The 27516-nt window shown below is 47.3% G+C and overlaps 1 protein-coding gene across 1 annotated transcript in view; it reads right to left on the reverse strand.

Annotated features, from left to right (window-relative positions):
• LOC140398748 (uncharacterized) overlaps positions 1 to 26674 on the reverse strand; it is a 52625-nt gene extending 25951 nt beyond the window's left edge. The window contains exons 1-6 of the mRNA XM_072487755.1: positions 26554 to 26674; positions 16612 to 16784; positions 15299 to 15389; positions 11293 to 11439; positions 8598 to 8933; positions 4844 to 4971 (exon numbers count right to left, since the gene is read on the reverse strand). Coding sequence (XP_072343856.1) covers positions 4844 to 4971; positions 8598 to 8933; positions 11293 to 11439; positions 15299 to 15389; positions 16612 to 16784; positions 26554 to 26674 — 996 coding nt within the window. The remainder of the gene's footprint in view (positions 1 to 4843; positions 4972 to 8597; positions 8934 to 11292; positions 11440 to 15298; positions 15390 to 16611; positions 16785 to 26553) is intronic.
• Between the last annotated feature and the right edge of the window lie 842 nt (positions 26675 to 27516).

The raw sequence follows: 27516 nt of genomic DNA on the forward strand, positions 1-27516 counted from the left end.
TTAGCCCACTAATTTGGAATAAAAAGAAGCCTTGTTTAAGTTCACCAAGCTACAGCTCCTAGGTTCCATGGGGGAGGGGGGGGGGTGGCTGGGGTTTTTGAATATTAGACTATACCAATTAGCCTCTCGTTGTAGATTTAGAAGGGACTGGATTAGGAAGGGCCCTATCTCCATTTGGCTCGATATTGAAGCATCCCAGTTGGCTTTTCTTTTGCATGTCTTGTTATTTTATGGGGACTTTCGGTTAGGCTCTGTTTGGTGCAAAAATGATATTATTATTAATACTCTTAAGAGAGTGGAGGATGGTCCCTCAACTAGAAAGGAGATCTAATCTGACTTCCACTCTTTCTCCTGCCCAGACTCCCCACCAGTTCTTATGGACTATTGGCGCGATACATGGAGAGATGGAAGCATTTGCAGGCTGGGACATATGTTCGATGTTGCTTCCTTGTCATTCCATGAGCAGCTACGCCAACAAGCTGACATTCTGAAATACTCCTTTTCTAAGTATCTGCAACTTAGAGACCTTCTCCTTATCAAGACAATTTTGTATTTTGACTCTTTTATTTCCCCAGTGGAAAACATCCTGATTTCTGAGCAGCCTGAACAGTTAGTTAACAAGTTTTATGATACCTTCTGTTCCAGATCCTGTTTTAGTACATTGGGTACTTTGCAGTCTTGGGAAAGAGACTTCGCAATTAATATTGAAAAGGAGACATGGGGTAGTATATGGGATTACGCCAATACATTTTGGAATGCGATAGAATGAAGGGGACTCAGTTCAAGGTAATGCACTGCTTGCATATCACATCAAGTTTGAGACACAGGCTTGATCCTGCTATACCCCTGATGTGCCTAAAGTGCCTGGTAGTTGAGGGTGATAATACACACTGTATGGACCGATGTCAAGATTGAATTCTGGAGCAGATAAGGAGCTCGAGAGGATATTTGACAGGGCCTGAGGAATTGATCCTTTGTTCCTAATTCTGGGGCCTCCAAGTAGGAGAATTATTGATGTTAATGAAAAAGTCTGTATATAACATCCAAACTTTTGTAGCTCATAAAAATATCTTAAGCAGCCTTCAATTCAAAACTGGCATAAAATAATCATGGAATGTATCCCTGTAGAATTCCTGATGTCTTGTGTTCTATTCGAAGCCTGTTACACTTTGGGAAGTGTGGGTCCCCCATCTCAAATGTATTGGCTCCGCTTTCTCTGACCTTCTCCTGCAAGGTTTCCCTAGAGCCATATAGCAAATCGCATTACTTGCTATACAAGGTGTGCATCTTAATATATTATCCTATCTGGTTTATATGGCTCCGTACTGTACCAGTTGTGCTTTGAAAATTTTGTAGTGTTACTTGTAAAAATTATATATTAAAAAAACACATTTAATTTAGTAAGAACTGATTAGATTATACCAATGAAACCAGCAAATGATTCAATGTAGTTTTGAAGTCATTTTCAGGCAAACAAAAATGTTACTTTCTTGTGACAGTTCTATTTTCAGCTCTGATGAGAAAACGTTTCCATGGCCATGTTGTATGCCCGAAAAGCATATTGGGAAATGAACACTTCACTTTTAAAACAAGAAAAAAACTGCAACATGCGATATTGACACTGCACATTCACAAACTGTTCTCCGGAAAATTAGAAAACTTCTTTCATGGTTTCTGGATAGACAGAGATATGCGTGACCACATATCTCTGGGAAATTACTTAAAATGGAAATGACCCGGGCGGCACGGTGGCACGATGGTTAGCACTGCTGCCTCATGGCATCAAGGGCCCAGGTTCGATCCCAGCCCCGGGTAACAGTCCATGTGGAGTTTGCACATTCTCCCAGTGTCTGCGTGGGTCTCACCACGACAATCCAAGGATGTGCAGGGTAGGTGGATGGGCCACGCTAAATTGCCCCTTTATTGGAAAGGGAAACAATTGGACACTTTAAAGTAAATAAAAATAGAAACGACCTTCCCAGGTGCTAATTGATCATCCTTCACCATTTCAATGGAAAAAGCTTAAAAATACAATGGCTGCTAGATCTGCCAAGCCCATGAAGATGGAATTTCAAATTAAGTAATTTAATGGGGATGGTCATAGCTGGAATGTTGATGGGATATCAAATATCCCCCCATTCTGTCATAATTACATTGGCTTCAACACATTAGTGTCGATCATAAAATACATTGATACTGATACAGTCATCAAATGACTTAAACTAATGCTGAGCGAGCCAGTTGGATGCGGGACATTCCAAAATCAGGAACTGCGCCAGGCGAGCATTGGTTTCCGAACTGACCAGCCCGCTCCCGTTGGCAAGATCCGAATCCTGCCGCAACGAGGAACCAATAATCACCAGTTAAGGTCAATCTCCATGCCATTCATGGGAAGGACCCTCTACTTAACGGCCTCCCATCATCTAACTGGCTCTTCAACGAGCGGGCACATGGGTGCCGTTGGTACTGGTCCACACAAACGTGGACCAGGCGTCATGGCACCGGGTGGTCTCCCAGGGTAGTCAGGGATAGGGGAGGGTGGCCTCCTTGCCCTCGTCCTACAATGTGAGCCCCTTGGCACTGCCAAGGTACCTGGGTAGCACCGTTAAGTTGGTTGGAGCACTCCCAGGGTGGCAGTGCCGGTGGCTAGGTGGCAAGGTAGCACTGCCAAGGGTCAGGGCCAATGAAAGCAGAGTGGAGAGGAGGTATAAAGGTGGGGATGAGGGTGCAGGGTAGGTATGAAGGGGCCTCTAAAAGGTTGGAGGATGTGAAGGCTGGGAGCCCTAGAAAGAGATCTCTCAGCAACTCCATGGCGGTGTGCCATCACATGGTGGTTGTGGGGCAATGCCCATGTTGGTGAGGGGTGACATTTCCCATGGGTGAGGGTTATGGGGGCCCACAAACCTTCTTAGAGATTTGGGCACCCTTTGAAAATAGTGGCTTGATCGTGGAGGAGCCGGTCTGGCCAGTGAATTCAGCTCCCTCATGATGAAAATAATTCTGTGACCGGGGAGAAACTCCCCAGGGCCCCAAAAACTGTCAAATTGTGGTCAGGAACTCACCGTCAGAGCTGATGGGAAACTCCGAGCAAAACCCCCCACAAATGACACTTAGAAACACTTCTGCTAGATCGCAGCCTATATTTCTTTATTATAGAGGTTCAACTACAATTGCAACTGAAAAGCCAGAAATTTACAATCTTAATTTGTCCCAGATCTACCCGGCTCGCAATACCTTGTGCGATCTGACGCAATGTCACAAGACGTTGTGATATAAATCCCATTCATTGTGGTCGGGATCACATTTGGGCAAACATGCATATTAGTGAGACAGCTAGTCTCACTTTATTGGGCAGTTTTCCGAAATCCCCGAGGTATTGGGATCCATGCGCTTTGCCTCGATCTCAGGTGAGCACCATCTGTACTGGTCTCCAGAAACAGGGACCAGACAGAACGGCACTTGTGGGAGTCTCCCAGAGGATCAGAGGCTCCCAGATGCATCCCTTTGGGGAGAGTGCCAAGCACTGCCAAGGCACCAAGCTGGCATTTTTTGCGTGGTTGCAATCGGGCCGGGGGTGCCCTGCGAGAGTGTTGTGCAGATCCGGGGTCCCCCCGGAGTGCTTTGGTGGGGGGGGGAATCAGGGATTGGCTCCAGAGATTGGGACACCATTTAAAAACGGCGACCCAATCCATCACTACACTGAGGAGTTCCAGCGAGCAGAGATCCTCAGTGCAGAAAACGTGGCTCTGTGCGGCCTTGTCCGTGTGTTCCCTGCTGAGGCCTCCACATAATCGGGGTGCCTTTTTACAGCATTGTGATTCTGGGTGCTGCGAGTGCCGGGAAAGACGCTGCTAAACGTGCTCCTTATGGGACTTTGTTCTCATTTAGTGAAATCTCACCCAAAGACTGTGAAGAAGTGATCTCATTCTGTTTTGCCCTTCTACTAATCTAAGTGCAAGCGCCATCTCTCGAATTATCTTTTGGTGTGTGTGTGCGCGAGATGAACAATTATCTTTTCTTTTGATTTAAACTTACAAGAAAGCTTATTCATGCCTGTTCTTTAAAGTCACAGACTCAAGTGTTAAAAGGTTTAAGGGGAGGCAGTGGCATAGTGGTATTGTCTCTGGAGTATTAATCTAGAGACCCAGAGCCATGCTCTGGGGACCCAGGCTCAAATCCCACCAGGGCAGATGGTGAAATTTGAATTCAATAAAAATCTGGAATTAAAAGTCTAAAAGGTGTCCATAAACCATTATTGATTGTCATAAAAACCCATCTAGTTCATTAATGTCCTTCAGGGAAGGAAATCGGTCACATGTGACCCAAGGTCCCCAGCAATGTAGTTGACTCTTAACCTTAGGGATTGGCAATAAATGCTGACCCAGCCAGTAATGCCCACATCCCATGAACGAATAAAAATAAACACCTTCTCTCAAAATACATCTTGTGGTCAGCTGAGAAGTGAGAAAAGGCAGAAGTTGTCCCTTATCCGTCCCCTTCCGTAACAATATTTGCATGTTTTTTTAAGCAACAAAACAATATGTTCGGTTTTGATACCCAATTATTCTCATTCAGGAAACATTTTAGATTTGCAATTGTACTAATCGGTTTGGACGGAAACTTGAACCATAACTTCTCTTTAGAAAACAGCACAATTTGTTTCTGGTTTGTCAACCCTGCCTAAAATGGAAACTCGACCCCAGGAAATGTAACCATTTCAGACAATTAACGGAACTACCAGCAATGCTTTTCTTTAATGACTTATCCTCTTGTTTAATTTCAAGATTACAACTATCATATTGCTACAGGCGAGATGTTAGACTTTTTTTAAAATTACCCATACTTCAGCATCTTTACGCTCTTCTGCCTCATGAGTGTCAGAACACATTAAGAATAGAGTGATGCCCAGGGTGGCAACTGCACGCTCAAACTCCTCGATGAAGGTGGGGTGACCATCATTTATTTGGATTCCTGAAGACACAGAGAATTTAAGAAACACATGTACTTCTGTCTGTTATACGTAGAAACAACATTTATGTCAATTTAAAGCTAGTGGAACACAATCATGGAGTCCATACTGTAATCTGCTAATATAGGGCTTGAAATTCTATTTTCTGGTAATAACTGAAGGCTGCTTAACATGAAGACTGCTTTGTCCGAGATGGTGGTGAGCCTGTTAACTACTTTTATAAATAGTGGGCAAAAGTATATCATGTGCATTGAGTGTTTATACCCTGTAATCATGCAGTATGATTGCCAGACCTTAGATATGGCCCTATATCACATTGAATGATCAGAACATGATAGTTTATGTTGTACATTGTCTACTTCCCTGCAGTTTTATCCTCTAAAGCCTTAGATGTGAGCAAGTCCAAGAGCTCTAGTTTCTGCTTCCTTGTTGTCATTTTACTGCATTCCCTCCAATTTACCATCGAGCTATATCTTTGTTCCATCTGTTGGACACGGAGGCCGCTGCTCCCAATCAGCTTCCTTCATACTATACATTCTCCATCATCGCAACCTCTCATCCTCCTTGATCCTCCCCTTCTCCTTCAGGAGCCAATCAAATACATTGTTTCTTCTCGCCACTTAATGTTGATGTCTCTATCCAATATTGTTGCCCTTACAATTGAAACTGAACTCCTGCACCCTTTCCATTGCTGAAGGTTCCTCTAGAGAGCTTGGTTTATCCTTTTATGCCGACAGAGCTTTCCTCATTAAAAGTTCTTAACTCTCGGTCAAGACCTGACTTTTACTCCTTTATCCAGAGGGTATCTTGCCTCGTCTCCCGCGTTTCTTAAAATGATCGTCTTTTGACAGGTCATTCAATCTCTGGTCTCCAAACATCTTACAGCCTCCATTGCAGCTTTTCTTACCTTCCTTTATTTAATTAATGTGGTTAGCACTCCTATTAATTATTTTCTTTATTTAACTCCAAACGCATCCGTCCAAATGCTGTCCTTCTCAATGCATTGCTGAATAATGATTCATCTCACACTCTTCCACTTGAACTGTTCTGCCAGCCTCATAATTGCAGCACCAGCATTAGTGTCAAATCAATTCTTCCTCCCACAGTCTGCAAGTCTTTGCAACCCAAGATTTAAAATACTGAATCATTACCTCCTTACTGAATGCATCTTTTATTTATTTCAGCCTTGCAGCAGTACCAGCCCTTTACTCTGCCTTCCCACAAAAACACTCTGCCTTCCCACACAAACAATTAAGCCTGCATCATTCTCTTTGATAAACCTAAGTCGGTGCATAGGAGGTGCATTATGGCACCAATGCCTTGTTTAATTCCCTTGTTATCATCGGTCAATACATGCTTCAACCTAAAAGTGAACCCGATACTAGATGGAAAAAAATGCCCCATGTTAAAACTGCCTTTCATTTGAGATATAGGGCGTGATTTAACTAAATGGGAACGAAGTTCAATAGCAAGTGCGTTTAGCGCCATGGTTCCCGGGGCGCATGGTGCCGAGAAACACAACACTATCGAACAGCACTTGGGTTAGATGGAGGGCCTGCGGGGAACGCGCAGCCGAGGGTGCGCATAGCCCCGTTTCCTGTACTGAGCAGCTCTGCTTCTTTTTATAACTTTTATAAATATTGCTCAGTTTATTTTTTTTAGGAAATATTGGGCTGCAGCATCTGAGCTGCCAACATCGGGTTTGGGAGGTACCCAAAGATGCACTCGGGAACACCTGTCGGAACTTCAAAAAGTAAGAACATAGAACATAACAGCGCAGTACAGGCCCTTCGGCCCTCGATGTTGCGCCGACCTGTGAAACCACTCTAAAGCCCATCTACGCTATTCCCTTATCGTCCATATGTCTACCCAATGACCATTTGAATGCTCTTAGTGTTGGCGAGTCCACTACTGTTGCGGGCAGGGCATTCCACCCTTACTACTCTCTGAGTAAAGAACCTACCTCTGACATCTGTCCTATATCTATCTCCCCTCAATTTAAAGCTATGTCCCCTCGTGCTGGACATCACCATCCGAGGAAAAAGGCTCTCACTGTCCGCCCTATCCAATCCTCTGATCATCTTGTAAGGATTTGCAATTGACCGGAAGTGCACATTTCTCTGAGCAATTGCCCTGCACTGGGACCCATCCGATAATGCTATACAAATCCCAAACTTTGTGCGGTTCCAGCTGTGTTACACAAATCGTCATCCAGAAAGAGTTCCTCCTCTATCTTTTGGGTAACTATTCTAATTACACAGACTGGCATGAAAGATTCCCCCCACACCCCTGCCCCTCCAAGGGACCCCCACCAATACTGCTCCGCCATCTGCATCTCCCCACCCTCCGACTGCCCCCCCAACTATCAACTATGTTCCCCACCCCCCCCTAACTCCCCATGGGATTCTCCCTGATCCAACACCCCCCCCCCCCCCCCCCCCCCCGGCAACAATCCCACAACAAATGCTGACTTTTATGTGGTTTTGTTTAGAGCTGGTATTAAAAGGCACAGAGCTTGCCTTAACAGGAGGGTTAATCCTGACTAGGATGGCACTGATAGTAGCTTATGAGAATAGAGGCAAGTGCTGACATTTCAAAAGTTGAATTTACGTGATAATTGTTAGTATAACTCTTTAGCATATGGCACATCAGACTTCCAAATTGAATTTTATTCATCTGATATGTTTAACAGGATTGAAGCGATTAAAAAAAAAAATCAAATATATTTAAAGATCTAACACAGGTATTTATCGGACTTCTTAGTTGATTTGGGGAAGAGTTGTGGGTGATTTGAAGGTAATTTCACAAGTTCACTCTGTGGAAGGCCTTGCTGCAGCCAGAGATTGATCAACTCCCCCCAGCTATGCGAGTGAGATTTTTATGGTGTGGTTAAGTGGAAAACACAACTTCTGACCGCAAAATCCAGGCCATAGTTTATGAACTCCACCCCCCCCACCCTTCCACCCCCGGATTATTCTCTCTTCCAACCTATTCCATCGGGCAGGAGATACAAAAGTCTGAGAACACGTACTAACAGGTTCAAAAACAGCAGGTGGGATTCTCCATGGGCAGGATCCTCCGCTTCGCCGGCAGCGCACTCACGCCTGCGGATTTCCCGACGGTATGGGGGTGGCCACATTTGGAAACCCCATTTGCCGGCTGCCGGGACGGAGGATTCCGTTGCCAGCGGGGCACGCCACGCCAGAAAACGAGTCTGGTGGAACGCGGAATCCCTCCCAGATTCTTCACCACTGGTCAGACTCCTGAATGTCTTATGGACTGAACTAATCTCTTCACACATCTTCTCTACTGAGTAGTACTGCATTCTGTACGCATCACATGATATTTACATTGTGCACTTATGTATGTCCTATATTTTTTCATGTATGGAATGGTCGGTCTGGACTGTACGCAGAACAATACTTTTCACAGTACCTCGGCACACGTGACAATAAATCAAATCAAATCCAACTTGTATGATGTAGAAGTTAGACTGAGGCTACAGTTGAATCTTAACAATGCGATGCTTTAAATAACATTCCAAATGCAATTCCAGTCCAGATGTTCAAGACTGGCTATACTGATATAGTGTAACAAAACTGACAAGCGCAAACATTAGTTCACTTACCAGCTTTAATATGTGTCATTATGTGGAGAATGCTGACGATAAACCCTCCTGTGTTGTCGAGCCAGGTTGACTTGATGTACAACATCCTGTTGTTGGCATCGTAGTAAAAACTGTTCCTGTACGTGCTATTCTGGCAGCGGGGGCTTACTTCAGTGGGGATGCTATCAGCCAGTAGGAGGGTAAGGGGAGAGTGGCCACAGCTACTGCAGAGCAGGGTGGAGATGTAACACCCAAATCTGTAGAGCACAAAATGGTGTGGGGACAGGTTGCCCAGGTCAGCTGGAATGAGGCTTTGGTCATTCAGAGGAATGGGATCCAATTGATTATCACAGCTTTCTAGAAAGAAAAACACATTATTGGAAACAATGAAGAATTTGAAATGGATTTCAGTGCAAGAGAATAGGAACAATAATCAAGTACAATGATACATATTGTTTGATCAGTTAATCTCGTCCAACCCAGGAGATTGTGCCACTGCTTTCCAACCGAGAATAGCTAATTCAGCATAGACTATAGATTGACCTCAAGATCTTCCTGGTCTGTACAGACACGTTTCTCACTGGATAAATTTGCTGGGTCATGAAGATAGTCTTGTTGCACAGCCAGCCTTGTTCCAGGTGACTGACCCTTACTTCTCCCTCCAAATGCAGAACTTTCTTCCAATGATGGATATGGGTCCTAGCATCAGATGAAGTTCAACTTTATTCCAACTCCAGACCAAAGAAAGAGAAAAATACTTCAAAGACAGTGGCCCTAATATTAACTACCTCTCCTGGTCCTGCCCCATCCCCCTTCTGCTGATCGCAATGGGCAAGGTACAAACCAGCTCTTGAATGCAAAACTCAAGACAGTGTCCAACATTAGATGTGATTCCGTGATTGGACAACATCAGTTAAATAACCCTCAGTGTGCTAAGAATTATGCTGATGACCAGTTTAACGTTGTCAGTCATGCTTGGAGTGTGGCGCATTTGCATGTAGTGGATGTTACATATATTAATGCATAGGGTACTGCTATTTACAGACTGAAACAACGTGTACACACACTGCATCTGTTTCATCTAAACAAACGTGACAGCCATTCGCTGCTCCATTCCTCAAGACAACACCTTGACCAATCAGAGTCAAGCTGCCTGGTTTAAATTTCAAATAGCGTTTTGGCATTTAACTGTCAGTTGCCATCAACTGGGGCATTCTCCACGGTAACAACAAATCAGCACTCTGTTCTCATACAGTATAGATTGTGTTTCCTTTACATTTGATATTCTTGCAAATTATCCCAATGAGAGCAAGCCAGAAAGCTTAAAAAAAAATCTCTTTTTTCATTTAAAGATGTTCTCACCCAAACTTTAAAGTAACCGTCTTCAACAAATCAACATTACCAGACCAATTTGCATTGATCCAAGAGCCAGACCAAATAAAAAAAATGGCAACTTTGGCAGAAAAGATTCTGACAATGCATGATAGCTTCAGGATTAGATAACAAGACCGAAGATGAACAAGTGAATACATGACTTTATTCAGTAAGACTGATAGCCGATGATATTAGTACGAGGCAAGGAACAGATAAGTCCTCAGACAAATCTGCTGAAGTTCTAAATTCATTCAATACATATTTTAACCTAAGAAACAACAACATTTGAGACAGTGAAGTTCAATGAACCTGCCCAACAGTCTGGAGAACCGGTTGACTGTTTCATAAACAAATAAGACAAATTGGCTGAAGGCTGTCACTACGGTGACCTTAAGTTGGAACTCACAGGGACAGAGTAGCTGATGACGCACTTTCCTAAGAATATACGAACATAAGAACTAGGAACAGGAGTAGACTAGACAGAGACCTGTGTAGAGGCAAGCATGGAGTTAGCTTACAGCTTGGGCTATACACGGTGTACAATATATATATATATATTTAGGGCTATACACTGTGTACTATATATATATACACATATATATATATATATAGTTCAGGATTCGCACACCATGTTTGCTCAAGACCAGTCATTATTGCCCAACACTAGTTGCCTTGGGAACATTAAGAATCAAACAATTAGCTGCAGGACTAGAATCTCTCATTGACTCAGGGGTTATGATATTAGCAATCCAGAAATTGTGACTAGAGGTGCATGGTAAAATAGTACCTGGACTGTTTCAGAAAAAAAAAATCTTAATTCCTTCTTCACCTTCTATGCTTGGACATCCCAGTCCAAACTATGCATAAACACAGCAAGATTTCATGAGAGGGGTGGGAGGGTGGTGGTGGTCAACCTTGCCCTGCCCACTTCAGTTAATTATGGTACGTGGAGAGAGGATCTAGTGCCCTGATCAGGGAAGGAAATTTTGTTGGTCATTTTTCAATTTGAAGGGGTTCCTCATCCCAATTTTTTCACCAGACTCCCTCAACGTCACACTAAAACAGGCAGTTTTATGAAGAAAAAAAATCAGATACCAGTGGAGGCCTAAGGAAGTTAGGACCAGTCACTAACCAGATACAGCCCTACATACCAAAAACCCACAAACACATTAAGCCAAGAGAATTAAGCAGGCTCTGATGCAATTAAACAAAGGAATTTTTAAATAAATAATGTTACTATATGCATAATAGCTGGTATCAATCCAATGTTAAATTCTCAATTTGTTATTTTAGGCGAAGAAAATATTGATTCACTTTTATTTTACCAGCTCCCAATTCCTACCTGTTTTGTCTCCATGGTGATTTTTTAGTAATGCATTTTTAAGGTCTTTCAGTTTGTTCACAAGTGGTGGGGAAAGCAGAATCTCAGTTATATCTTCATTATAAGGAGGGGTTGACATTGCGAATGACTCAGACGCTGACAGCTCTTCTGCCAAAAGAGAACGATTTGCAAATAGAGTGGCATTGGATTAATTCGCACCCTACCCAAACATAATGTACAATTCACACTGCCTGCGATCTACACTTGGACACATGTTCCCTATATTGTTTAGCTGCACCCTCTGGTGGTTCAATCAAGGAACAGAACAATCAAGGAACAAAATGCATCTTATACTAATAATTATTGTCCTTCCAAACAATTAGTGAGTGGATTAGGGGAAGAATCTGGAAGATAATAACTCAAATATATTTTCTCCCAACACTCCCCCCTCCTTTTCTCCTTGTATCAGTAATACACCATACTACAAAGGGATTGAAGACATGGCCTATGGCATCTTGCCTCTAATGTTCTGAGAGAGTGGCAAGTCTGACACTCTGTTCCTGCCATAACGGTGTTTGGAATTTATTGTGTATCGACTGAAGGACAGTGTCCACAACTTTATTGTAGAGCATGTTGGAGCACAAACGCTCTACACTGCAATTAGCAGTACCCATTAAACTGACCTAACATTTCATTAATCAAAAACATTGCTTAGATTAGAAGCAAGAGCAGATATAGTCATTCGAGTTTACAAAGTGTACAATTCTGGTTTAAGTTTCAAGTGAAACACATATTGGAGAATTTGTTTCTAAGGGGGAGTATTGATTCCTTCAATAAATGTTGAGTTCATCTTTTCCGATATTGTTGATATTGAGTACCTTGGCTACAATACAATGGAAGACACCAGTGGCTTACCAGGACTTCAAGAGTGTCAGGGGGCAGAGGCAAGTGTAGTGGCCATCACAAAGGAGAATGTGCTTAGGAAACTGAATGGTTTAAAGGTGGATAAATCACCCAGACTGGATGGACTGCATCCCTGGGTTCTGAAGGAGATACCGGAGGAGATTGTGGAGGCTTTAGTGGTGATCTTTCAGGAATCACTGGAGGCAGGGAGGGTCCCAGAGGATTGGAAAATATCTAAATATCTACCCCTGTTTAAGAAGGGAGGGAGGCTGAAAACAGAAAAGTATATCGAGGAATTAAGGGCTATGGAGAGAGAGCGGGTAAATGGAGTTGAAATCAGCCATGGTTGAATGGTGGAGTGGACTCGATGGGCCGAATGGCCTTACTTCCGCTCCTATGTCTTATAAGCCGGTTAGCCTGACTTCGGTTGTTGGTAAGATTTTAGAGTCTATTATTTAGGATGAGACTGCGGAGTACTTAGAAGTGCATGGTAAATAGAACTGAGTCAGCAAGGATTCAGCAAGGGGAGGTCATGCCTGCCAAATCTGTTAGAATTCTTGAGGCGGTAACGAGGAAGTTAGTCCAAAGCGAACCAGTGGATATGATCTATTTGGGTTTCCAGAAGGCCTTTAACAAGGTGCCATACAGGAGGCTGCTGAATAAGGTAAGATTCCATGGTGTTAGCGGCAAGGTACTGGCATGAATAGAGGATTGGCTGTCTGGCAGAAGGCAGAGAGTGGGGATAAAGGGGTCCTTTTCAGGATGGCAGCCGATGACTAGTGGTGTTCCGCAGGGGTCAGGAATGGGACAACAGCTATTCATGATGTACATTAATGATCTGGTAGAAGGAATTGAGGTCATTGTTGCTAAATTTGCAGATGATACAAAGATATGGAGAGGGACAGGTAGTGTTGAGGAAGCAGTGAGGCTGCAGAAGGACCTGGGCTGGCAAGGAGAGTAGGCAAAGAAGTGGCAGGTGGAATACAATGTGGAAAAGTGTGAGGTAGGAAGAATAGAGGCATAGACTATTTCCTAAATGGGAATAGGCTTCGGAAATCAGAAGCAGAAAGGGACTTAGGAGACCTGGTTCAGGATTCAGAGGTCTATAAAATAATGAGGGGCATAGATAAGGTAGATAGTCAACATCTTTTCCCAAAGGTAGGGGAGTCTAAAACTAGAGGGCATAGGTTTAAGGTGAGAGGGGAGAGTTTCAGAAGGGCCCAGAGGGGCAATTTCTTCACTCAGAGGGTAGTGAGTGTCTGGAATGGGCTGCCAGAGGTAGTAGTAGAGGCGGGTACAATTGTGTCTTTTAAAAAGCATTTAGATAGTTACATGGGTAAGATGGGTATAGAGGGTTATGGGCCAAGTGCGGGCAACTGGGACTAGCTTAATGGTAAAAACTGGGCGGCATGGACTGGTTGGGCCGAAGGGCCTGTTTCCATGCTGTAAACTTCTATGATTCTATGATTCTCTTAAGGTTAACATGCAGGTTCAGTTGGCAGTTAGGAAGGTAAATGCAATGTTAGCATTCATGTCGAGAGGGCTAGAATACAAATGCAGGGATGTACTGTTGAGGCTGTGTAAGGGTCTTGTCAGACCATATTTGGAATATTGTGATCAGTTTTGGGCCCCATGTCTAAGGAAGGATGTGCTAGACTTGAAGAGGATCCAGACGAGGTTCACAAGAATGATCCTAGGAATGAAGGACTTGTCATATGAGGAACGGTTGAGAAGTCTGGGTCTGCACTCGATGGGAGTTTAGAGGATGAGGAGGGATCTCATTGAAACTTACAAAATACTGAGAAGACTGGATAGAGTGAATGTGGAGGGATGTTTCCATGAGGAGGAGAAACTAGAACCAGAGGGCACTGCCTCAGTTGAAGGATGAACCATTAAGACAGTGATGAGAAGAAATTTCTTCGGCCAGAGGGTTGTGAATCTGTGGAACGCATTGCCACAGAAGGCTGTGGAGTCCAAGTCACTGAGTTTCTTTAAGACAGAGATAGATAGGCTCTTGATTTAAAGGGGATCAAGGGTTATGAGGATGAAAAACATATCAGCCATGATTGAATGGTGGAGTAGACTCGATGGACCGAATGGCCTAATTTTGCTCCCAAGTCTTATGGTCCAATATTCATAGAATCCCAACAGTGCAGAGGAGGCCATTCAGCCCATCAAGTTGGCACGGACACCCTGGAAAAGCACACCACCTAGGCCCAATACCCTGCCTCATACCCATAACCCCACCCAACCTTTGCACACTTATGGACAATTTAGAATGGCCAATCTATCTAACGTACACATCTTTGGTCTGTGGGAGGAAACATTCGGAGGAAACCCACGCAGACACAAGGAGATTGTGAAAACAAGACAGTCACCCGAAGTTGGACACGAATCAGAGTCCTTTCGCTGTCAGACAGTAATGCTAACCACTGTTCCACCGATATTAAAGGCATTATATAAGTTCTTGTTGTTTCAAAAGGTATTATGAAAGATATATTCAAACAAAGGTGAAAATTAGTTTACATGAAAGGACCAATGTTTCTTCTGGGCTGTTGCAATTTCAGAGCTTTATCAGGGAGAGATTTTCAGCTGATAAAATGCCTGTGCCTCTGATTCCTTCGAGTATCTCAGGACACGGGCCGTTCGAAATTTGTAGGACAAGCGATTGATGGGCTCTGATTGCAATGGGGAACGACTGCACAGAGAATGAAGAGTAATCGCTAAAAGGACAAATGATGGGAAATATGCTGCATGATATATTCCTGTCAGTTGCAGCTTGTTCTGATATGTACATATCAACTCATAACTCTCCTTCCTTACACATGGCTCAATGTGTTTTATCATTCTCTCGAGTTAATTGATGATACCTGTCAGTGGTTATGATGCTAGGTGAGCAATCACAGGCACACTGTCTATTCAAATCCCTGCCATGGTGAATTCAGTAAATCTGATAATTTGTGGGATGACGCCAGATACAATGGCCATGAAAGCTGCTGGATTGTTATCAGTCCCGAACCAGGACAACTTCCTAATTTTTCACATTTAACTGCGCATATGTGGATGTCAGATGTTGTTGTTTGATTTTCTTGCTAATAACAGCGGACGTTGAATTGGGGCTCACCTTTCGCGAAAGATAGGACTGTTCTTTGCTCCTCAATATTGCCTGATATTTCTGCACTGTCAAAGGCAAGTTTTTCAACAGGATTCATTTCCTACAGAAAAAAGCATTGAAACAAAGAGGCCTTAATTTGCTTTGTGTGATATAGGATTCCTCATGCATAATAGGGTCATCCTTTTACGACGTAGCATTATGCGAGTAGTTCACCCTCTGAATTGTCCAGCAAGAAGGGAGCATTACAGTTGCCAATTGCTCCACTGTATGTGGATAATTTATTTTTTACATTGTCAGGAAACATCTACTGAAAGATTTCACCAGTTGCAATTGTCATGATGCACCACTCTGCTATCTGCTTATGCTCCATGAGCTAGTGTGGCATGTTTTATGGAGTACTGCTTCTGCAAGGCCCATAACCTCCTGGTTCCCTAGCATCGCATTTAAAGGGCTAACCCTGGGCAGCACGGTAGCATTGTGGATAGCACAATTGCGTCACAGCTCCAGGGTCCCAGGTTCGATTCCGGCTTGGGTCACTGTCTGTGCGGAGTCTGCACATCCTCCCCGTGTGTGCGTGAGTTTCCTCCGGGTGCTCCGGTTTCCTCCCACAGTCCAAAGATGTTCAGGTTAGATGGATTGGCCATGATAAATTGCCCTTAGTGTCCAAAATTGCCCTTAGTGTTGGGTGGGGTTACTGAGTTATGGGGATAGGGTGGAGCTGTTGGCCTTGGGTAGGGTGCTCTTTCCAAGAGCCAGTGCAGACTCGATGGGCCGAATGGCCTCCTTCTGCACTGTAAATTCTGTGAAATTCTGTGACCCCAATGATGCTCTGGGGAATCCTTTGAGGAAGTTCCCATGGATGGGTTTACCTGATAATTGCCCAGAAGTGCCAACTTCCTCTGGGCAATTGCACTGGACAGAAACAAGTTAAATCGCTAACTTTAGATGGCTCTGCCCTGATAGCTAATCTGAAATACTTAGAAGGAAAAACTAACTGATGGGGATTGCCACTCTGAGGAAGTATTGCCTTATTAGAATCATATGTTGAAAATTCCTGAGAGGTCTTTAGAAAGGACCTGCTGACTACAGAGAGATCCTATTATGTTATATAATAAGCTACAAGATTATTTTGTGTTGCCTTATTAGTATCATATGTGAAAGATCCCTGAGAGGTCGACTGAAAGAACCTGCTGACTGCAGAGAGATCCGATTATATTATAAAATAAGTGATAACATTGATTATACTATTTTAGTTTGGAGTTACTATTTTTGTTCGTAGTTCTTGTTCAAATATAAAAGGTGCATCTTGCATAAATGCTGACCTCTGGTTCTGTATAATCTTCAGCTGGTTTAGTCAATCCATCTGGAAACCGATACAGTCTTTGCGCTTTTGCAATCATTTCTTTGGAGATGGTGATGTGTCCAGAGTTGATTTTATGAACCAAGATAAGTAGATTATTTAAAAGTTCCTCAAGCCTCTTGCTGGATTGGTCTCCTAAATAGAAGAAAGGAAAATTAAAAATAAATTAAACTGAGAGTATTGCACAATAACGTTGCTTTTTGTGGAGCTGCACAGTTTTATTATACAAGAGGGATTGGCATTTCCCCAGAAACCATGATATGTTCAAAGAAAGCAGTGCTTTCTCATTCTAGGTCTTATTGAACTGAAGTAAAATTGCAGCTTACAGAGAGATTGCTTCCTGGCAGGGGTCATAGGATTAGCGGAAGACAGATAGGACATGTCGTTACTATTATATTTCAAAACCCAAGCGTCTCCATTTTCATAACAAACAGAAGTCACATTTGCATGCACAATCAGGTGTAACTGTGAGTTACCCAAGTTCGCCACTATTACAGCTTTCACCTGGTCAGTACCTGGGTGAAGACTTTTTCCTGTCAGTACACAGCCTATGTATGTACTTGGCTTTAGGCATCTTCAGTTGCAATTGTTTCAGCTTTAGATTCATCTGGCAAGTCAGCTCTGGCACCTTCGATTGTGTCCTCACATCCACTGACCAGCACATCAGCCACTATGGCTTCTATTCCGGGAAGATGACTGACGGTCTCATGCTGTTTGCGTTGATACTGTGCTGGAGCAGTGGAAAAGCCAAACGGCATGTGCAGCCATCTGCATCTCCTGAATGGCATTCAGAATGTAGTCAGAAAACTGCTGCTTTCATCTTGTGTCACTTGCCAATAAACATCCTTTGCACCTAGAATCCTAAAGGTCTTTTTGGCTTCGCAAGTTGTGGCAAAATTCCTTCGATGGTTGGCATGAGAAGAGAGCCCTTCAATGTTTTATTTCGATCCTTTGGATCTATGCACACAGCTTTCCAGGTTGTTTCGCACCTCCCATGCTGTTCATCCAGTCTGTACGAGTTAGCACTTTTTAAATTACTCCCATCTTGATCAGCTCTTCGATCTTCTCCTTTAGGCTTAAATTGAAGGCAGTTTGAACTCTTAGATGCGGAATTGGTCTTCACACTCTCATCCACGTTTAGAAGATATTTTTCTTTCAAACATCCCAACCTTGTAAACATATTTTTATACTCCTCTAGGATCTGTTCTGGGTGTAAATATTCCCCCCGCCGTACTCGGCACCCCGTCACCAGCCGCCCAATATGTCCATGTGGTGCAGTGTCTGTAATGCATACAGGGGCCACCCACGTGGAGGGTGTAGCTGTCGCCATGAGTCAGACATTGGCTAACGATTTGGAGCTCACAGCTCATCGCAGAGAGGGTTGTCATCATTCACCATGGCATTGAACACACCTACTTCCACAGACTATCGTGTGAGACCAGCCCGTTGTGCCGCAGTTGGAAGGTGCTGTGCATGTGGTGGTGTGGCAGGTAAGGTAGTCGGGTGGTGTGGGAGGGGGGAGGGGGGGGGGGGGTACTGGGTGGAGAGGTGGAGCGTGTCATGATGTTCAGGTAAACATCATGCTACATACATACATACTGACGGACAAGTTAATGGACCAATCAACACACACAACACCACAGCCAATCACAGACAAGAGCATGCACATTATAAAACGGGGAACACAACACTTCCCGCGCATTTCAGCAGGAGACAGCTCAGGGCACAGAGCTCACAGCAAGCGACTCAGATATTCACCATGTGCTGAGTGCTTCTCCTAGTTAATGTTAGAGTTAGGTCCACAGATACAAGGGTAATGAATGAACCACAGTAACCAGTTAACCATTGTATATATAGTTAGTAATAAAACTGAGTTGTACCATTCGCCACCGTGTTGGTTCATCTATGTAGCAGAGCACCCAACACGACATAGTACCAGGCTTGGAACCCGGTAACTGAGACCTACCTACGCATCCTAACGAATCTGCCATCCTGTGCCATGGACACCGTCAGCACGCCGCAGCTGCTCCAAATCGCTGGAAACCTCGTGCGTCAACTGGAAGCTGTTCAAACAGCGCTTCCAGTTCTTCCTGGAAGTCACCGAAAGGGAAAGCGCTTCGGACATGAGGAAAATCGCCCTCCTCCTCTCCACGGCAGGACAACACGCCATCCATGTCTACAACTCCCTGGTATTCGCTGAAAGTGAGGACAAGACCAAGTACAAGACAGTCTTTCTCAAATTCGACCAAAACTTCAGCGTCGAGGTAAACGAGAGTTTCGAGAGGTATCTCCTCCAGCAGCGCCTGCAGGGTAAGGATGAGCCCTTTCAATCTTTCATTACACACCTCCGTATCCTCGCACAGTCCTCCGGTTACAACGCCACCTCCGATTCAATGATCCGGGACCAGATTGTTTTTGGGGTCACCTCGGGCAACTTACGCCAGCAGCTCCTCAAAATAAAAGGCCTCACCCTAGCCTCCGCCATCGAAGCCTGCGTCCTTCACGAAAACGCGACCAGCCGCTACTCCCAATTTAAAGCGGCCGAATTGGCAAGGCAGGGGTCCTACGAGCCCGAGAGAGGCCAGGCGATCGAGTGCCTCCCGACCCGAGGGCGGCCATTTCACGCGCTTTTTGCGCCCTCCCACGTTTGTGCGCGCCAAAAAAGACGCCGATGCAGAGGGACGCTATGCACAGGCACGCTCAACGCAAGACCGAACTGTGCATGCACGGTGGCATAACGAACGCCATGACGTCACGACGTCCGTCAACTGTGGAGCCGCGCATTTAAAGCGGCAATGTCCGGCAAAGAACAGACAATGCCTACGCTGTGGCAAGATGGGCCACTATGCTGCCTGCTGTCGAGCACCTCAACCGGCCAACGCTCCCCAATTCTGACAGCCTCGCAGGGACGTGCGGATCATTTGGTCTCCGGACTATGAGTCATTCCCAGATGATTTCCAAAACAGTGGCACAGACTGGAAGCTGTTCCGTGTTGCGGTCATCGATAGGAACTAGATGTCTCCAAGCAGGACCCACCAGCCGATGCCAGTGATCAGTGTCAAACCGGGTGATGAATGGTGTGCCACCCTGACGGTCAACCCAAATTCGTCGCCCACCTACTAGTCTGGACTTATGAGCCTGTTTGGACATTGAACTCACTGACGTTTTATACCACTGTGTTAATATGTTTCTCTTTTTTCTTGTCGTTACAGGAGTTCGTTTTGCCATTTAATATTTCCACGTGTTTTGTTATGGTACAACCTTGTTGCCATGTTGCACCTGACATCATCCCATGTATATAGTTTAGCCTCATGTATATGCTGTAGATATTGCGCACACACTCATTCAGCTGCACTCAGTACACATCTCTATTTATCACCACATAGGCACATGTTCTTGTATAAAAGGGGGGATGTCATGATATTCAGGTAAACATCATGGTACATGCATACTGACGGACAGATCAACAGACCAATCAACACACACAACACCACAGCCAATCACAGCCAAGAGCATACACACTATAAAACGGGGAACACGACACTTCCTGCGCATTCCAGCAGGAGACAGCTCAGGGCACAGAGCTCACAGCAAGCGACTCAGACATTCACCATGTGCTGAGTGCTTCCCCTAGTTAGTGTGAGGATTAGGTCCACAGATACAAGGGTAATGAATGAACCACAGTAACCAGTTAACCATTGTATATATAGTTAGTAATAAAACTGAGTTGTATCATTCGCCACCGTGTTGGTTCATCTATGTGGCAGAGCACCCAACATGACAGGGCGGTACGATGGTGCCAGTGCCCCTGCTCAGAGAGCCCCTACCCCCCTAGTTGGTGAAACGTTCGGCAATTAACGCCTCGCATGCTCGCTGGCCCAGCAGGTGGTGTCATGCAGCTTCCTGTCCATATCCAGCCCCCATGTCGCGTCTGTTGCCCCCCTTGTCCCCATCCTCCTCATCTGGAGAGGCGTCACCTCCCGTGGGCTCCCCCTCTGCCCCCTCCTCCTCCTCCTCCTCCCGCACTTCACCCCTCTGCTGGGCAATATTGTGAAGGATGCAGCAGCCAACAACGATGCGGCCGACCCTCTCTGAATGGTACTGGAGGGCCCCTCCAGAGCGGTCCAGGCACCTCAAGCGCATCTTCAACAGGCCGAAGCACCTCTTGATCACATGCCTGGTTGCTGCATGGGCCTCATCGGTCTGTGGCCTTCGTATAGGCGTCATCAGCCATGACCGCAACCCTTGTCACCCAGCAACCAGCCCCGCAGCTGGGGGCGTTCCTCAAACACGGCGGGGATGAACGATTGTGCCAGGATAAACGCATCATGCACATTGCCTGGGTACTGTGCACAGGCATGCATGATCTTCATGCGGTGGTCACAGACCACCTGAATGGTCATGGAGTTCCTGTTCATGAACACGTCCCTGTTCTCCGCTGGTGGCCGCATGGCGACGTGCACCCCATCGATCGCCCCCTGTACCATGGGTATCTAGCCACGGCAGCGAATCCTGCTGCCCGTGCATTCTGGTGGGCCCGGTCCACTGGGAACTGTATGTACCGGTCCGCGATGTCATACAGGGCATCCGTCACCGCAGGGATGCATCTGTGCACCGATGGCTGGGAGATGCCGGAGAGGTCCCCACTCAGCGACTGGAAAGACCCCGTCGCATAGAAGTTCAGGGCCACCGCAACCTTGACGACCACCGGGAGAGTATGTCCTCCCCCAGTGCCACGCGGTGCCAGGAGTGCCATCAGGTGGCAGATATGGGCGACCATTTCCCGACTCATCCTGAGACTCCTCCTGCATGCCCTGTCCAGCTTGTCCTCAAAGGACATGCGACGCCGGTAGACACGTGGTCTCATCGGGCGCCTCGGCACCACCACCACCTGCTCCCCCCTCGCTCCTCATCCACATCGGTATCCTCATCCTGTGCATCCTCCTCGTTGTTCTGGTCGTCGTCCGCCTCGGCCTCCTCCTGTTCCCGTCGGGCAGGCGGCCCTGCAGCCTGAGCGGGTGTCACCTGGTCTGCTGCAGCCCGTCCCTCTGCTCCAGTCGCCGCTGCCGCAGCCGTTCAGAGCCGCATGCGCCGACGTTGCCACAGGGCCACATGCAGGGCAGCGGCTCCAGCCATGGCGGCCAACATCGTTGGCTGGTGCCCAAACATTATGATCTGCAGGGGGTGGGGGGTATACAACATGTTTAGGGATGGCGCATGGCCCCCTTTACATCCATGTGCCATGGGCTACATGTCTGACCCGGTTTGCTGATTGCGCCACAGACACGCATGCACCCAGACGCCTGCCCACATCCTCCGTACTCCGCCCAGTACTGCCTAGTTCTCCTGATAGCGCCATCGTTGGTTGGCTATGCCCTCACTGGGGCCTACCACGGGTGCCGACCTGCCCCTTCCCACCGATGGATGCCAGCTGCTGGGAGGTCTGCCCCTACGGGGGTCCCGCATCCATGGGCAAGGCCCGGGGCCATGTGGGCAGACAGCGCCTGGGGCCGGTGCCCATCAGCCTGGCTGCCGTACTGGCAGCAGTGGCTCTGGCAACGCCCTGCCCTGGCAGGACGGCTGGCATGTCGTCCCCATTTCCCCCCCCCCCCCCACACGAACATGGAGGCCACCCCCCCAACATAAGAGGCCCACCCACCTCTCCCGAACAAGGAGGACCCCTACGCAACCCCTCCCCTTCCCCCCGAACATGGAAGCCCTGCCCCCCCCAACGTAGAGGCTCAGCCCCCCCCCTCTCGAACGTGGAGGCCCCACCCCCTCCACAGCCCCGTCCGTGTCTGTCCCGAGAGTCTCAGAAGCACAATATGCTGGCCGCTCCTCTCCAGCACGACTGGCTGACGATTTTTATTTGCAGGTGTGAACGGCGCCGGCGTGACCTCGGGACTTCGGCCCATCCGGGCCGCAGAATTCACGGGACCCCGGAGAATTGCAGGACTTGCCCCCTCGGCCGATTCCCCGAGCGGCGCAGTGCTGTTCACGATGATGCCATTAATGCCGGTTGGGAGAATGGCGGAACGACTTCGGACTGGCGTCGCGTAAAAAAATCGGCGTGATCGTCGATTCTCTGACCCGGCGCGGTCTGACAGAATCCCGCCCCTGGTGTTTGTGCCTGTTGTTAGCTTCACATGAATTTAAAGATATGGGTCTGGATTCTCCATTATTGGGACTATGTCCCCATGCCAGGTTCAAAATGGTAGTTTTACGCCAGAAAACCTGGCATCAAAGGGACACTAATTCCCAGCCCTGTAAGGGGCTAGCAGGGACCTGGAGTAGATTTCGCAGCTTTTGCTGTAGATGCGCGCCCCCGCACTTCCAGGTCAGGGGCTGCGCATGTGCACAGCGGCGACCTCTAGCGCCGCGCAGTGCTGCATGCCGGATTCGGACCGCGGAGCTAGACCCACAACAGTGACCTTCCGGTTGGCCGCAGGCCTGACTCTCAACCCCCGCACGGACATTCCCGGCCACTTATAAGGCTCCCCGGCCTCCAATCGACTGCTCCTGACCAGGGCGGGCGCGAACTGATCCGCAGCCGCCACACGAGTATCCCGACCGGCTGGACCATATTATTTCCACGCCATCAGGACTTCAGCCGGTTGGGAGTCGAGAATGGTGGAGCGGGCCTCTGGCAATGGCCCCAGGTAGGTCCCAGGCAGCGCGCCGTACTCCCCGAGTACGCAGCCTTTCGGGGCCCGAAGAAACGGGGAACGCCGGCGCCGATCCCAATTTCATGCGGAAACATGGATTCTCCGCCCCTGCGCTGGCAATGATTTTGCCGTCGGGGTGCGGAAAATCCAGCCCATGAAATGTCACAAGTAAAACAGAACTTCTCAAATTGGTTCGATCAACAGGAAAATGCTGCACTTTCACCTTGTCTGAGATGGAGGCTAATTTCATAGCCCCTCATTAGCCACAATGTATGAAATAAGTAACCAAGGGCGCGATTCCCGAAATGGAGACAGAGATTTCGCGCCGTCGTGAACGCCGTCGCTTTTCATGACGGCGCGAAACGGGCGCGGGGACTACAGATTCTGGCCCCCACAGGGGGCCAGCACAGCACTGGAGTGGTTCACGGCACTCCAGCCTCCCTTCCCGGCGCCAAATGGGCGTCGCGCAAACCTGCGCATGCGTGGGGAACTTTTTCAGCGGCAGGCCAGAACGCAACATGGCATGGAGGTTCAGGGGCCAGCAGCGCAACAAAGTAGGCCGGGGGGGGGGGGGGGGGGGGGTGGAATGGCTGGCCCGATCACAGCCCAGACCCCATTGGAGGCTCCCTCCCCCCCCCCCCAGGCTGCTCCCCGACCCTTTGTGCAGAGTTCCCGCCGGCTGCGACCAGTTGTGGACGGCGGCGGCGGGACTCTGCTTTTTCCGTGCGGGACTCTGCTTTTTCCGTGCGGTCGCTCGGCCCATCCAGGCCTGAGAATTGGCGGCCCCGCCGCGTACAGCGGCCGGCGACCGGCACTGCGTCAGACGCAGCTCGGAGAATCGCGCACCGGCGTCCGGCGCGGTTGCGGCGATTCTCCGGCCCAGCGCGGGGCTCGGAGAATCACGCCCCAAATGTTAGTGGTCTCAGTTTTCAAAGCAAATTACAGGAGAATCTGGAATTTTGTCCCTACTTATAAAATTCTGTGATGCTGGCTACGACAATTAATCTATAAGGGGCACAATAGGTCTCTCAAACTAAACAGGGGTCGGTTAGCTCAGTTGGTTGGACGGTTGGTTTGTGAAAAGGAGCGACATCAACAGGGTTCAAGGTACAAACAAACAAGAGCTTTACTGGAAAGGTGCTTACTCTACAGACTGGAAAGATAGACTGACTGTTAGCTTTCGCAATCTGCCAATGTTATCATCAATATGTCACATGACCAAACGACCTTGTTCCCACTAGGAACAGACATAAAAACACAATACTTTCCTCCCCCTTTACATCAGAGGTTACTGCAATGAAGCACAGTTTAATGGTTAACAATGAAAATGTACAATATGAAGAATAAACAAACACAATAGTCGCCAAGTTTGATGTTTCAGAGGATGTCAATTCCTGTGCGATTGTTGGCGTATCTCAAGTGTCTGCTTTTTTGTGTTGACTGTAACTTTTGGTGTTTTTGGTTGAGTTTGGACGTCATCCATAGGTGTCTCAACTGGAGTCGACATAGGGTTTGGAGGTTGACTTGGTTTTGAAATGTCCTCAACTGAGGTGCTGTCTTCCAGGGTGTTTCCAGTATTATCAGGTTCTCAGGTATGTACAGGTCTTCACTGAGCACAGTTTGTTGTGAACTCTAGGTTGACTCCGTCTCTGGCAATTTTGTTCTAGTCGCTAAAAGTTGATCAGCGTGTCTCCTCCACACAACATGGTCCCAAGTTTCAATGTTGTAGGAGACCGATCCGATCTGTGCGAAGATGATGGCAGGTATCCACTTCTCACTGGTGGTATAAATCCTTGCCAATACGTCCTGACCTTTCTGAAAAACATGGGGTGGGATTCTCCGGTCTGTGATGCCAAAATCGCATTCGGTGATCGGCCGGAAAATCCCTGTTTACGCCAAAATTGGGGACGGCGCGCTTTTGCGCTGCTCCGCCCCTTCAAAACTGGCATAGTCGCAGAGTACGCCGCACACCGTCAGGCCGGCCTCAGTACGTCACCTGTGGCCATCCCCTGAAGCTCCGCCACCGATGGGCCGAGATCCTGATGGCGAGGCACACTTACCGATTTATTTTTGTGAACCCGGCGTGGTGGCTGCGGACGGAGTCCATCACCGTCACAGTCGGGTGGGAGCTGTTTCACGGGCGGGGGGGGCTTTGCCGGGGGCTGGGGGCACTGGTGGGGGGTGGTGAACCTGGTCAGAGGGGGACAGTTTTTGGCAGGTCGGGTCAGCGCGCGGCCGGCGCCACGTTGCACGACGTGGCCACTGCAGGCCGCCGTCGTGTGCATGCGGGGCCACGGACCTGGCAGTTCTCCGGCCGTATCCGCAGGTAAAGCCAGGGGCTTTACGCTGCGTGCCTGCTAGCCCCCCACCAGACAGAGGATCGGTGCAGCTTTTGCGCCATTTTTACGGGCTTAAACCGCCACTGTTCCCACGCCGGCGTCAGCACTTAGTCTGCAAATCGGAGAATCAGCCCATGGTGTTTAGCCTTGTTCTCACGTCACAAATTCTGGTTTGGCTGCTTTTACAGAGCTTGCACTTCAGAGGCTATGAACTTTCATTTGCACTGCTGAGCATGATACACCCAGGATAGATCTTAGCTGGAAAGGTAGAGCGGCCGTTCTGCAGGTTGCAGCTGCGTTTCCAGCCTCCTTAGTTCTTGCCCCTGGCTGTCGGTCTTTTTTTTTCTATTGCCAACTGCTGCCCCTCCAGCCTGCATACCGGAGCCTCCTTTGCCTGAATCTTGTGGCACAGTCTCGGAGGTGCCTTCTCCAGGTTGTGGTGCACGTCCGTCAAACCCTGCGTCTCTCCCCTCGAGGGTCGTTCTCGCTGCATTCACTCTCGCGTTTTAGGTCATGTTTCTGGAATGCAACTTCTAATCTCTCCAGTTGAAGCTGTTATGCCTGAGGATTTCCAAATGGGTTCTCGCCCTTCAAGAACATATCAAACTTAGCCTTTTGGGTTGGTTGGTTGAACAAAGTAAGGTTATGGTAATTCTTCTTGCTGTTGGTCTATTCATTGGACTACAGATGCTACTGTACAGAATTAAATAGGAAAGGAATATTGGTGAAGTTATAGCTTCCGGACAATTGCTGCGTAAACACTTACCTCCAAGAGGGATTCCCCAGGGCATCTTTGGTGTACCCTCGAAATCTGACGCCGGGGAGCCAGGAATGTTATGGATTAATGCATTTTGTGCAGCAATTGTGCCGGGAATGAAGAGGAAAAGAAGTCTTCCTTACTCTGTATTATTGTGTTCCTCTCTTGAAAGGCCACAGTGGTACTGCTGCCAACTCCATCACTCAACATTATACCCGAAGCTTCAGCCTCTGCTCTGCTCACAGTTTCCAGCTCCTCCACCATTATCCATTTTCTTTCCTTGTTTTGGAGTTCACAAGGAATTAAACATTCCAACATTTCCTAAATTTAAAAAAAATTCTTAAATCAAACAGCTGATTGAAATCATTCAGGAGTGAAACCAGGAAATGTTTATTCACACCAACGGTAGTGGAAATCCCAAACTGTCTCCCCAAAATTATTTGAAAACTGGGACGGGGAGGGTGGTCAGTTAAAACCTTTAATATGTCTGTGAGATGAGTGTATCAAGAGAATATGTCCATTAGTCCATCACACGAACCTGCCTCCCATCCATTGACTCCATCTACACCTCCCGCTGCCTGGGGAAAGCGGGCAGTATAAGCAAAGATCCCTCCCACCCGGCTTACTCACTCTTCCATCGGGCAGGAGATACAGAAGTCTGAGAACACGCACAAACAGACTCAAAAACAGCTTCTTCCCCACTGTCACCAGACTCCTAAATGACCCTCTTATGGACTGATTTCATTAACACTACACCCTGTACGCTTCATCCGATGCCAGTGCTTTGTAGTTACATTGTATATGTTGTGTTGCCCTATTATGTATTTTCTTTTATTCACTTTTCTTCTCATGTACTGAATGATCTGTTGAGCTGCTCGCAGAAAAATACTTTTCACTGTACCTCGGTACACGTGACAATAAACAAATCCAATCCAATCCAATGAAAGTAAGAACGTGTGGGCAGCACGGTAGCACAAGTGAATTGCACTGTGGCTTCACAGCGCCAGGTTCGATTCCCCGCTGGGTCACTGTCTGTGCAGAGTCTGCAGGTTCTCCCCGTGTCTGCGTGGGTTTCCTCCGGGTGCTCCGGTTTCCTCCCACAGTCC

This window comes from Scyliorhinus torazame, chromosome 21, assembly GCF_047496885.1.
Source record: "Scyliorhinus torazame isolate Kashiwa2021f chromosome 21, sScyTor2.1, whole genome shotgun sequence".
Classification (NCBI taxonomy): Eukaryota; Metazoa; Chordata; class Chondrichthyes; order Carcharhiniformes; family Scyliorhinidae; genus Scyliorhinus; species Scyliorhinus torazame.